We start from the raw sequence: 13,675 nt of genomic DNA, 5'->3' as shown, positions 1-13,675 counted from the left end.
AGGACATGCTGTCCCCTCCTAGCCTGTCGCTGCCCTCCCCACCCAGCCCCTGATACTCTGGGCAGTTTAGACTGGCTTTCTGTTCTGGTTTGGTACCGAGTTCTGGCATCGGAAACTGTCTGTCTGTTGAGGTTCTGGTGTGTGGATCCTGGGCCTGTTGAGCATAATTTTCTCACTGAGAGTTGAATGGCCCACTGACCCCTTTGACCTACGGCCTGATTTGCAGACCCCGGTCATTGGGATTTTTCTGGTGCCTAGTATACCAGGCACCAAAACCTGACCATCTGGTGCTCAGCATGTTGAAGCCTCCCTCCTTGCAGAGCAGGTGAAGTTCCTAGTTTGAATTCTGTGTTTAGCCGACCCGTTCAGGGTTGTTCCCGCAGTGTGCACATCAGTGGACCCTCTTATGTGAGTGAGTCCACCGTGCGGCATCCCCTGTACTTGGGGTGCTGCCAAAAAGTCTTCCGGATGCCTCCGGGTGGTGGGCGGCAGGCGTGCACTTCTGTCGGAGTCACTCCAGAATAAATCCTCATTTTATGTGGAATACAGCCTTACAGACTTCAGTGTTCCTGTTGGCTAACCGGGATGTCTCGGGCAACTCCCTCTCCAGTTTGTCTCTTAGATACAGAACGGCCACACAGGGTGGGGTGTAGCCTTCCAAGTGTGTCTGTATTGGGCTATCTTGGGGTCAGGGCGGTGGGTGTGTCCATCTCCACACTAAGACTACCCCAAGTTTTTTCTCTTTTGGAAAATATGTTTGGAAATAAGAAACACTATGGTTAGTGGTGGTCACCATCCTTCGTGCAGCCAGAGGCGTGCAGGACGCACCCTGTCCCCACAAGCTCGCTCCCGCCTGCCTCTCATAACCTGCACAGCTCTTGACTTCTGCCTTCTCTGGGGACTTGGGCTGTGTCCCTCCTCTGCATGTCCGATGAGCTCTGCCTGGTTTGTGGACACTTGGGGTTCTCTCTTGTTGGGGGGTGAGAACTTGAGAGTCTAATAGGCGTTCTAACGCTCTGAGGACAGTTTGATGGTTTGTGCCTTGCTCTTCAGGTGTGATGGCCTGACCAGGTAGGGCTGACTCCCCCCAGATGACTAGACCCCTCACACACCCTGCCTGCTCTCCCCAAATCAGACAGGAGGTCGGCTGGCTGACCTCATGGGCATCTCTTCTTCCTGGTGGTCTCTGCTGCTCTGTCTGTCAACTTCCTGGTGGGCCCTGTGCTGGAGACTGGGAGCTCATCTATCGTCCTGAGCTGTGGTCCTCTCTCGGCTGCCGCTCTGCTCCTTGGACACTGGCTTCCTTGGTGTCCTGCACTCTTGGCTCGGTATTAACAGCTGTGACCATATTTCCTCTCTCTCTCTCTGACCTGCAAATTTCTGGAAAGTTGACATTTGGTGGCCATTTAGGACCTTGCCTTTGTTGCCTGTGGCTCTGGGTCTTCAACTCATCTTCCCCTCCCCTCCTCTCTGTTCCTCCTCCCCCTTTCTTCTTCAGGTGGGTGGGAAGATAGGTCTACTTACCAGAAGGAGAAGTCTCCCCGTCTCTGGCTCCCGCCCCCACAGTTGGTCTAACAGTGTGAACTCTCCCTGAAGTCATTCCCTGCACCTTCCCTATTTACTGTGCCAAGTCTTGAGTCTTAGCTTGTGATTTCTGCCTAGATTGTATTGTACCCACACACTGTGTTTATTTATTTATTTTTTAGATATGCGCTACTTTTTAAATCTAAAATAAAAAAAAATCCCGAAAAAGGCACCAAGGCAGTGTGCAAGAAACAAAACCTCAGTATTTTTGGTTTGCAGACTTCCCTGTAAATTTACAGGCCCAAGGACAGTGTGACACCCATGGGGCGATGGACATCTTGCTGCTGTGACGACTTGGCAAACACTGGGTGACTTAAAACAGCGTATCTTATTATCCCAAACTCTAGAAGTCACACACTCACAGTGGGTCTCACAGGCTTAAGTTGGGCTCAGCAGGGCCCGAGCCTTCCAGAGCCTTCCACGGGCTTCTCCTTGTTTCCTCCCTTTCGCCAACATCTAGTGGCTGCTCGGCCCCTCCCCGCTCCTTGCTGCATCCCTGTGGTGAGCAGCAGCATCTCAGGCCTCCAGTAAGCCCCAGGGTCTGCTGACCAGCAGCCACCGGCCCCTCACTGGCCACTCCCATGGGTTAGGATGCGGCTGTCTCAGGGGGCACAGTCATCATGCTGACCACAGAGTCAGGACAGACCAGCCAGTAGATGGCGCTGGCACACTTGGTTGTGCAGAAAATGTAAGATTTATTCCTAGCTTCATGTCACTCAGATAAATGTTGCAAAATAACTCATGTCATGCACACCATTGCGTGCATGCGCGCGCGCGCGCGCGCGCGCGCACACACACACACACACACACACACACACACACACATACACACTCACACACTGATACACTCACACCACACACAGGTGCACACATACACACACACACTGATACAATCACGTCACGCACAGGTGCACACATACACACTCGAACTGATACACTCACACCACACACAGGTGCACACATACATACACACACTGATACACACCACACACAGGTGCACACATACACACATGCACTGATACACTCACACCACACACAGGTGCACACATACACACATGCACTGATACACACACCACACACAGGTGCACACATACACACACGCACTGATACACTCACACCACACACAGGTGCACACATACATACACACACTGATACACACCACACACAGGTGCACACATACACACATGCACTGATACACACACCACACACAGGTGCACACATACACACACACACTGATACAATCACGTCACACACAGGTGCACACACACACACACACACTCACATGCACTCACACTTTGTTAAAAAACAAAGCTTCAGAAACTCTAGGAAAGTGGAGACATTTACCACAAGTAGCGGGACAGAGTGATGTGTGCATGTCAGCACACAGCGCCCAAGTCTCTAATGGCTGGCACAGCACACAGACACAGAGGGTAACTGAACCCTTGTCACACTCACCATGCGCAGTCGCAATGAAAGAGTGGCCCTGGCTCTTCCTAGATTTTCCCCCTGAGACAGGGTTTCTCTGTGTAGCCCCAGCTGTCCTGGAACCTGCTTTGTAAACCAGGCTGGCATCAAACTCACAGAGATCTGCCCGCCTCTGCCTGTGGAGTGTGGGGATTAAAGGTGTGCGCCACCACCACCTGGAGGCCTTGGCCGTTCTTAAGTATAGTCTTTGTTTTGTTTTAGATTTTATTTTATTTTTAATTACGTGTATATGTGTATGTCTGTGTGTGGGTGTTGTGTCCCTGAGTTTGGTGCCAATAATAGCCGGAAGGTGTCATGTCTCCTGAAGGTGGACTTAGAGGCAGTTGGGGGCCACTCGCTATGGACGCTGGGAACTGAACTGGGTCTTCTACAAGAGCAACACATGCTCTTAACTGCTGAGTGAGCTCTCTACCTCCTGCCCCCAAATTTTATATTGTTTGTGGAGCTGGTATTATAGAGGTTAGTGGTGGAGCACAGATGAATGAATGAATGAATGAATGAATGAATGAAGACTATATGAACTAAGGTGTGTGTTTGGGCAGAGAAGTGTGTCAGGTCTTTAGCTGTATCATTCTCTGCTGTATTACTCCCTTGATATAGGGTCTCCCACTGGCCCTGGAGCCAGTAAAGCCCAATACTCCTGTCTCCGTCCTCCACAGCACCGGTTACAGGCACTCAGCTGTGCCTGGCTCTTCGCATGTGTGCTGGGGATTTGAACTCAGTTCTTCATGGTTGAGCTTACACAGTGAGTCAGCTCCCCAGCCCCATGACCTTTTAGTAGTCAAGAATTAAAAAAAAACAAAAACATGAAAACAACAGCAACAAAAAACAGCCCCTCCTCCCCAGCCAGGGAGTGGATAAATAAGCGGATTTATTTGCCAGGTTAAATGAAAGAACGGAATGAAAGAAGGAATCTGATTGGCCCGCGTGATAGAAAGGCTCAGAGACAGCACAGATGTGGCTGTCTCTGTGGCCTGTCTCTGTGTTAGGTGTGGCCGGATCCCTGAACTCTCCATGTTCCCCGTGCAGCTTTCCCCTCTTTCCCCTCCTTTTCAACTCTGCTCTCTGCAGAACTGGGCTTCTTGCCAGAAGCTTCTCCCTGCCCTGAGCTCAGGCACTCCAGGATAATCCTTGGATTTAGGAATCCCAACAGAGCGTGTGTCACTTTGTTCCAGGAGAGTTTTGAGGTGGTGATCGGTGTTCTGCTGTGCTACCCTCCACTGACAGAAGCCTGGGGATGGGGTGGGCTGGAGGGTGGGCCTGGGATCACACTCCCACTCTGGGTATGTGATGAGGGGTACAGGGTGGCTCTCCACAGCACAGCCCTCAGAGAGGCTCTGGGCTCAGGGAGAACAATGGGAGGGCGTTGGTGGCCATATGAGCTCCCATCATTGCAGTTTTGCCCAGCTTCCTTATCTGTGGGCCACACTGCATCTCAGTCTGTCCCCTTCTCCGGCTGCTGCTAGTTGCTAAGCAAATGGGTGAAAGCTTCCCCTGCTTGAAAAGCACAGAACCCAGCTGCTGGGGGCCTACCCTCCGCAGCCCCTGTAGGGTGTGGTTAGGGAGGGATTGACTGATGAGCGGGTGGGCTGGGGCTAGAGGAACCGGGTGAGGTCGGGTGGGGGGTCGGGGTGGCGGGGTGGGAGTGGGGTGAGGCAGGGCCTCCCCTGAGTGTCTCAGCTCAGCAGTCTCCCCGTCGAGCCTGCTGGGGGTGTTTTCCTGTGGGACATGAGCAGCAGTTTGACTTCTGAAGAAGCAGAACCATCACGTGCACACTCTTAGGTCCTTACAAAAAACCCACTGTGCGTCTCTGTAGAGAGGGGTCCACTCTGGTTTCCGTAAGCACCAGGAAGAGCGCCTTAGTACAGTATGGCCGTGGCATGATGCGTGGTTCAGTGACTGTGTAGCGAAGACCTGATTTTGTTTGGCTTATTTAATTTGGATTTATGGCAGCACTCATGTCCTGTTAATACAGTCACTCCACCCTGCTCTGGCTTAGAAGCCATTGCCTCCCAAGACTCCAATATAAGAGACTTAAATATCCTCCAGTGTGTGAGGGGAACTTTGCAGACCTCGGCGTCATACCAGCTTACACAGCTCCTTAATGACACGTGACTGTCTCTTTCAGTGAGGAGACCGGGCTTTCCCTTTTTATTTTTCCTATAAAGCTGACAGAGAGACAGAGGTCTGCTCATCACCAACAGCAGGAGAGCAAGTGCCGAGCCACTGGAGGGCGCCCAGGCTGCACTTTTGGCAAAACTTGGAATTTCCTTGACCCATATTTTGCTTTTGAGTGTCCTGGTGGTGACAGCATTTTGGATTGTTTGCTCAGTAGATCTGAAAGAAAGTTCCGTGGCAGGGGTCATGGAAAACGCGCACTGCCGTGTTTCCAGGATATGTGTGGTTAGGTCCCGCCGGTGGCCACAGTGCTGTAGCTCCTCAGCACAGCTGGCAATGGCCTGGCATCTGCGGAGCCTGGTGCCTGCCACAGACGTGAGGAAGGGAGGGCTTTTGGCTACTTTGGACACAGCGATAGGATCTCTGCTGCTTTTGTTGAAGGAGACTAGACATAGGGCTGTGGAAAGCGTGGTCTCTGTCGGGGAACTGAGCCGAGCTGACCCTTCAGGGCTGTGGCCTGAGTTCACTCAGGTGGAGGCCTGTGCCTGCCCCGCCATCAGGTTCCTCCCTCTTCTCCTAGTTTCCCATTTTCCCACCGCTGTGATCAAAGCCTCAGGAAGATGGCTTACCCTCAGACAGTGAGGAATAAAGGCCTTTCAGACGCTCTGCCTTGTGGGTCCCCAGCGCCCGGGACCCATTAGTAGTGATTCATCTTTTACCACCACGCTGATGACAGGGAGCCACTTTTGCCACCTTTCCTTACACCTAATGACAACCTCATTAAGGCCCAGGCTCTTTCCTCCCCTCCCTCTCTGTGACGGCTATACTGTCCCTCTCTCAGCCTTCACCCTTCTCCAGCAGCCGCTTGTTGCTAGGCAATGGCTCCCTGCCACTCTCTGTTCTTGCTCCGCCCCCAGGGCCTTTGCTCTCCTGTCTCGTGGTTGTCCACAGGTGACCATGGGCGTTTAGTGCTTTCCTCTGTCCACCACACCCTCCACCCCTCACCCCACATGCCTGCACCCTGGTGTGCGGCCCTCTCAGGAGGGGAGCTTGTGCTTGGGGATGAAGGGCCCAAGCTGCCTTTTGTGCGAGCACCTCTCTTCCTCTCCCTCCCCCGCTAAGGCCATCTTTCCAGCCTCTGCTTCTTGGGGTCTCTGTTGTACCGAGTGAGGGTCTCCAATGCCCCCAGGTCTGGGGCAGCGGTGGAGATTGTTGTCCTGTCCTGTGTCATCTACTTCATCACCTTGGCATCTTTCTGTGGCCCTCACTTGAGTACAAGCACTCGACAAATTGGATGCACGAGCCAGAGGGACCGAAAGTAAAGGTGGGAAAGGACACTGCCCGTCCTGTCTCTTCATTGTCACAGGCCTTGAGCACTGAGAGGCAGATGGCTCAAGACAAGTGGCCACTCAGCGGCCCCCTTGGTGGTGCGATGGGCGTCAGGGCCCACTTTCCTGAGTCCCTGCATGTTCACAAGGTGACAGCGGAAGTTTGAGGGCAGCAGGGGGAGGGGCACTGCCTTGTGCCTTGGTCCCTGTCCTTGTCTGTCCTTTGGTGGGGGCACCGACAGGGCTGGAAAGCCCAGCAAACACTCACTCTCTGAGGGAGACCAGCCAGCTGTGACAATGGGCATGGACAGAGAGTACCCCTCTGCTGTGTTTGTAGCACCATGACGCAGAGTGACCGTGGCCAGCGCTCACGGTCTGGCTAAAATATGCTGAGTCTGGCCAGGGCTGGAAGGAAGCCGCTCAGTAGTGTGTCCTGGAGAAGCCCTACAGCCGCACTAGCGTGCCTCGGAGAGCATCCCCTCTCCCTAGTGTACACAGAAGTCAGAGGCCACGCAGGCCTTGGGACCTTGAGTGACAGCTCAGATTGGGGCCAGAGCTCCCGCCTGGCCTTCAGGAGCCCCTGCTTAGTTAGGTGGGGGGACATGTGGGCTTCTTGAGGCCAAATGACAGAACTAGGGTGGACAGTGGATGTTGTACTGACAGCAGTTCTTGGCCCTTGGAGACTGGTGAGAATAAGTGTGTTTCAGGAGCAGGTAGACAGTGCTCAGGCAGGACACACAGCCTGCTGTGGCCAGGGGCTGTTTTCTGTGTCTCTGTCGATTGGCCAGCAGCCTCTGCTGGCATCTTGGGACCCACTGACTTAGTCTCTTTCCTCTGTACACTAAGGTGTACACTAAACTGCACTGGCCACCTAGCTCCCCAGGCTCCCTGACCCAAGAGAAACCATAGTCTCTGGGTCTCTATGCTCCCCTACATGGCCAGGCCACTTCTTAAACCCAGGCCCAGGAACAGCTAAATGCTATCTCAAACTCTATAGTCCAGCCTTTGAGGCCACATTCTGGGGTGAAGCAGCAGCAGCAGTCAGTAGCTCCCAGCTGTCTGTGGAGCTCTCCGTGCAGGCCTGTTCTTGCTGCTGCCATTAGAGCAGCCCCAAGGGCCTTCCAGCTGCGGCAGGGCCACCCTGGTAGATCTGATGAGCAGCACCCAGCTATAATTAAAGGGTTTTACAGTCCACGGTAACATGGGAACTCACACAGCAGATGGGTGAAGTGGTGGGGTGAGTGCCTTCCAGCTTACCCTGTTCAGGGAGCCATCAAGCTTGCAACAGGCCAGCCAGCCACACATGGTTGCTCCCCAGCCTCTCCTTCCTCAGGAGATGGGATCAGTAGATAGGTTAGAGTTGTGCCGTGTGTCTGGCCACCAGCTCTTGTCACTGTAGCCCCACCTAGCTGCCCTCTCATGTTCAATACACCAGCTCTCCTCTTCGCCCTAGGGGCTCCCTGCCATACATGAGCTTGCTTTATTTGGTTCAGGGGCACTTGGTGTGCACTTGGACATTCAGCAGGCAGACACGAGCACATAGACATGTTGTCCTGGGGTCCAGTGGGTTGCCCAGGGGTTCCTGCCCAGTTGGGTGCCATAGCAGAAGTAGGTCTTCCCATGAGACATACCCTTCCTGTGGGGCCATGGTGTACCCCAGGTAGGGATGAGATGCCAAAAGGGAGTGGTTGGAAAGTGAGCATCTCTTGGTCTGGGTGTGTTTCTTCCCAGCCTGTGTTTCTCTTGGGATGTGGGTTGGGCCCTCACAGCCTGGGTTCACAGCAGGTATCGTAAGAGCCCTGGCAGAGCCTTTTAAAGGCTGTTTTAGCTCTATCAGAAGGTAAAATTGCATGGTAAGTCACAGTATAAAAAATTACCTGAAGAAACAGACCATACAATACCCAGATTTGAGCCTGTGGGGGAGAAGCGGTAATGGGCCCCAGTGATGTCACCTCCAGCCATCGAGCTTTTCCTTGCCTGGAGGATGCACACAGGCCCGTGCCTAAGTGCCGGCTTTCTCTTAGCTAAGGATAATGGCACCATCTCCTGCAATTTTTCCTCTTTATAAAATCAGCCTGCAGAGTTTTCTAAGTCCCCATTTAGAGTGGAACAAAGTAGAGCTTTCCCTTTTCATCTTTAGGCTGTTTGAGGAGGAGAGAGCTGCAGAAGATGGTCTGGGGACCTGGGCCGGGCACCCTGTGGCGGCCAGCTAGGTGGCAGCACCCTCATTTGCCTCCAGAGAGCTGAGGTTGTCCTCCCAAAGCAAAGCAGCTGCTTTCTCAGCTCACAGGCTCCTTCCTTGGACAGGAGTGTCTGGGTCGCTGGCAACCCTCTTGGTTGACATGTTAGATGAGAGTGTGTGGGTAGGTGAACATTTCCCAGGTGGCAGCTGGGCCATGAGCCGTACCGGCCAGTCTGGGCATTTGGGTCTCCTGAGGCAGAAACCCTTTTTGGTTGGTTCCCACTTCCATTCCTGGAATTCCCTGCCATCTTGTCCCCATCAATGAGGCCTCACAAGGCCTCCACCAAATCCTCACAAGGCCTGGGACATGCTGTAGCATCTCCTTAGGGACCTTCTGGAAAGCAGCCAGAAGAGGCTAGGCAGTGTGGGGCTTGAGTAGTAGGTCCTGTGTTTCTTCTTCAATAGCAAGAGAGCTGGCCTTATTTTTGTTTGTTGTTATCCAGAATGCAGCAGGAGGCTGTTGGACATTCTCCATGCAGGTGGCACAGAGGTAGAGACAATGGGCTGTTTTGCCTGTGCCATCTGCTGTGGGGGCCCCAGGGGACCTTGGGAAGTATAAGAGATTCATCCATGGCAGTTGTGGGTTCCCGTGTGAGGAAGAGAGAGAGAGAGAGCTATGTGAGTGTCTGGCATCTCTTGTCAGCCCCATGAGGGTTGGACAAGGCCCTGGGGAGAGAGAGCAGGCTATTTCCAGAAATCAGAGTCCCATAGGGGACCAGGTCCCCTGGAAGTGGGCAGTGTGTCCCATCTCTGCAGACTGCAGTGGTCCAGGCAAGGCATGGACATGAAACTGGAGATGGGACCACATGCCACTCTGCAGGAAAAGTGCAAGGTTCACACAGCTGCACCCTCTTCTCTGGGGGCAGGCAGAGGCAGCCCTCCTCATCAGACGGGCTGGAGTCTCACTGGACAGCCCCTCTTATTGACAGGAAGTTGTGACCTCAGAGGTGCAGGCAAATGGTGGCATGTGTGAAGTGGCTGTGATGATGCGTACCAGCCCTAGCCTCAGTCCTGGACGGACGGCTGTGCTGTGCTAGGGCAGTGGCCCCAGTAGAGGAGGTTGTCACTCTGCAGAGGGCCTCTTGGATAATTGGGTACTGCATTGGCCTCTGAAGGGTCACAGCTCTTCTCAGTCCCTTGTTCTGGGGAACCTAATGGAGGGCTGGCCTTGGCTTTGGGCAGACTTCCCAAAGGCACACCCGTGTCGTGAGTGGGGGGAGCCTGGGGGATAGGCTGTGCTCAGGAGCTGGCCTTGGGATCACCAGGCAACCCACAGCCTTGGTACCACTAAGACAGGCGTACCTCAGAGCTGGGCACTCCCGAGGCAGCAGGTGTGAGTGTCAGAAAGCCTCCAGTAGCGGGGAGTGTGTCAGAGAGCTCGAGTGTCCAGGAGCCATGGTCCTGTGTCACTTGGCCCACACTAGCAAGTCTGCTTGCTACAGAGGGAAAGAACTAGGCAGAGTGGTTATGAGGAGGCAGCCTCGCTTCCAGTTTCCAGGACCCATAGGAGCTGTGTGGGCCACAGTTTATGCAAAACAGCCAGCTATAGATGAGGTAGAGAAGTGAAATGGGCCCAACTGGACTGTCATTCTGGGCTCTGGGCCCTGCAGATGCTTATGGCCCCTCGTGTACCCCACCCCCACCCCCAGGCACACCAGCACCAGAAGCCCAGGACCTTGCTGCAATCCAGGACTCTCCTGTGGGACCAGGGGTAAGTCCAGGTTCAAGGGCGGGGTGGGGGGGGCTCTCTCAGGTATTCTAGAATAAGGGGTCAAGGATTTCATTTGGATGCTGGGGCTGCCCTGTCCTGCAGCCCGCCTCAACCAGCTGACTTCCAGGTCCAGCTGCCATCATGGTGGCTTCTTGCCCAGTTAGTGATCCTGGACCTCACCATCCACGCTTAAAATGCCACATTCTCCCAGTGGTGAGGCTCGTTGAGTCACTGCCATTGACACTGGAGCCTGGCCTCAACCCCTCCCAGAGTGGCACCGACACCAAGCAGCAGCTGGCTGACGGGCCAAGCACTCGGCGTTGGCAGGTTTTGGGTCACAGCCGATAGGTGGTAGCCCAGCACTCTCTGTGCAAAAAGGATGGTTCTTCCTGGTTGGGACATCAGCAGCTGAACAGGCTGGGGGCTTGTGCCTCCCGTCCCCGGCCTGGGTGGTGCTGGATGACTTTCAGCATCGTCCTGAAAATCAAACTTTAGGGCAGTCAGATCCAGGGTGCAGTCTGTAGGCCGCTTCCTGCCTCCTGCTGGCCTAGCAGTCTGAAGCGGGGGCCAAATGGACCCTAAAGACCCTTCCCAAGCCCCAGGGATGCTGCCTGGTGCACACTGCTCCTGCCTCATCCTGCTGAGCCCCCACTCTGGGCTAGCTATCCTTGCCGGTAGCCATCATCCCGCAGAAGTGGGTCCTGGGAAAGAGTCCAACCGTGACTAGAGACGAATGCTCTCTAGTGCAGCCCAGAGACCCGCCCCACCCTACCTTTTGATGTTAGCATTCCTTTCCCACTCGTGAACAGAAACTTTTGTAGGTGACTCAGTACCGCTAACTTCCGTGTAGTTCTCACAGCAGCCAGCTGTCGAGGCCACTATTACCCTGACAGAGGTGAGGAGACTGAGGTGAAAACGCTCTGAGGACGTGGGGGTGCAGATTCTGTCCCCAGACTTGCTATTGACCCCCTAGCTTGGCTCCTGCCTTGCTGGGAGACTTGGCGGACAGGGAGCTGGACAGAGCCTTGGAGTGCTGGGAGCCTGGGAGCCTTGCTCCCAGTGCAAGGACGGGAGCAAATCCGGAGGGCTGTGTGAGCATCCGACCCTGCAGCAGGAGCCCTGTCCTCATTTTCCATCGTGACTGCTCTGATTCAAACTGTGACGTGTGTGAGAGATCACAGTACCAGGAGACCTCCTTAAAAATCATGAATTAAGGGAATTTGGAGGGCTCTGGATTTGAGAGCAGCCTCTGGCCTGGAGAGTGCTGGCGTCACTCCTGGCGGTGATGCATGGGCATCGTTTCCCTTTCCCACATGGTCTACTCAGGCATGTGTGCACTATTCATGCTGGGGGCTCCGTGCGAGCATCTCACCCAAGAACTCTTCTCTTCCAGCTGTCACTCTCCCAGTTGGCAGCCTCCCCACAGTCTCCGGCTCCTCCTCGCAGCTCTTCCAAGCCCCCTCCTGGGTCCCTGGACAGCCCTCAGTCCCCGCAGGGTCCCCAGCTCCAGGCAGTAAGTCTACCCACCTGGTCCTGCTTCCCTCTCCCACACAAGCTCGTCACCTCCTGGTGGGAAGGAGGTCTGATGTTTGGTTGGTTGGATGGCAGGGCTGTGGGATGGGAGGGGACGGGAAGGGGAGGCGGTGCCTGACTTCCCACCTTAGACATTTGCCACCATGCTGAGACCAAACAGGAATACCATGCTTTGCTGCACCACCTGGCATTTGGGGCTCAGACATCAGGTGTCTCTTTGCTGCTGGGCTGCTCATAGAATTTGTGATTTCTTCCTCATTGCTTTGTAACTCACATAAGAGGTTGATGTATAAAACACAGAGTGACTGGTTAACCCTGCCTTACAGATGAAAACACAATCTTTAAAAATTTACTATTTATTTTTAGTTTGGCCCAAGTATTGCATGGGATAGATGCTAAAGTCAGTCATTGGTTACCTGAAATTCAAAGCCTCCCGCGTTGATAGTTACTGAGCTGATGACTCCGCCCCCATCCAGAAGTCATTTGGGTAGTAAAACCCTTGCATCTGAGCACCTCTGGGGTCCATCATCGGCAGGTTCTTGCTGCACATCCGGTGCCCTGGTTTTGTTCAGCAGGAATCCGTGTTAGAGGGTGGGATCTCTCACCTGGAAGCTGACCTGAGCCAGACGACCTCGACCTCGGTTCTGGGAACACCTGCTGTGGACCACCTACAGGAACTTCCCTTCACTCCCTTGCATGCCCCCATTGTTGTGGGAGCCCAGACCAGGAGGTGAGGCTTGAAGGGGGAGGCCTTGGACCTTTGATCTTGATGAGCAAGCTCTCCCCGAGAGCTGTGCGTGGCACCCCTTGGGATCTGGGCTGAGGGGGTTTTTCTGTTTCAGCTCCAGGAGCCAGCTCTCGAGGGCTGCAATGGCTCTCCTTCAGTCATCTGGCTTCCCCGAGATTCTTGATGCCAACCAGCAGCCGGTGGAGGCCGTCAACCCCATAGACCCTGTGAGGTTCAACCCTCAGAAGGAGGAGTCGGACGGTCTTCGAGGGAATGAGATAGTGTTGCAGTTTCTTGCCTTCAGCAGGTAGTTTCTGGGTGCTCATCCATCGTGCTCCCTGGCTTCCTCTGGCTGATGGTCTGACTCCCAGCATGCTCTGTGTTCAGGCTTTGCCAGCTGGCACAGGGCCATCTGTTTCCTGAGTTAGCCGATACCTGTAGTGGTTGGTAATCTGATATGGGCATATGGTGTATAATGACTATTTCAGTCAGGATTTCTATTGCCATGGAGGGACACCATGAGCACGGCAACACATAAGGAAAACATTTAGCTGGGTGGCTCACAGTTCAGAGGTTCAGTCCATTGTCATCATGATCGGGAGCATGGCAGGTGGCGTGCCGGCAGACGTGATGCTGGAGAGGTTGCTGAGAGTTCTTGCATCTTGACCTTGCAGGCAACAGGAAGTGGTCTGAGACACTGGGCGTGGCTTGAGCATATTTGAGATCTCAAAGCCCACCCCACAGTGACACACTGCCTCCAGCAAGGCCACATTTCCTAATAATCCCTATGAGCTTATGGGAGCTGTTTCATTAAGACCACCACAACTGAGTCAGTAATCAATTACCTTCATCTTAAACACTGGTGTTTTCCTCATGCTGACCCCAGACCGACCAGCTGTCCTTACAGTTTTCTGGCTGGGACCCTCCTTTGTAAATGTCAGATGCTC

The 13,675-nt window shown here is 54.1% G+C and overlaps 1 protein-coding gene across 13 annotated transcripts in view; it reads left to right on the top strand.

Moving 5' to 3' along the window:
* The window catches only part of LOC100772374 (nephrocystin-4), a 91,361-nt gene that overhangs the window by 48,915 nt on the left and 28,771 nt on the right, over positions 1–13,675 (top strand). For 11 of the 13 annotated variants that reach the window (XR_004768086.1, XM_027398391.2, XM_035439352.1 and 8 more), the window contains 4 exons: positions 10,407–10,468; positions 11,862–11,981; positions 12,574–12,731; positions 12,844–13,035. Coding sequence is in view for 12 of the 13 variants with exons in the window: in XM_027398391.2 (XP_027254192.1) it covers positions 10,407–10,468; positions 11,862–11,981; positions 12,574–12,731; positions 12,844–13,035 (532 nt within the window). In the remaining variant the exon portion in view is untranslated. The remainder of the gene's footprint in view (positions 1–10,406; positions 10,469–11,861; positions 11,982–12,573; positions 12,732–12,843; positions 13,036–13,675) is intronic. The other 2 variants (XM_027398392.2, XM_035439355.1) reach the window with 1 other exon arrangement.

This window comes from Cricetulus griseus, chromosome 2 (assembly GCF_003668045.3).
Source record: "Cricetulus griseus strain 17A/GY chromosome 2, alternate assembly CriGri-PICRH-1.0, whole genome shotgun sequence".
Classification (NCBI taxonomy): Eukaryota; Metazoa; Chordata; class Mammalia; order Rodentia; family Cricetidae; genus Cricetulus; species Cricetulus griseus.
The sequence above is the reverse complement of the archived record's forward strand: the minus strand, read 5'-3'. Positions and strand labels throughout refer to the sequence as shown.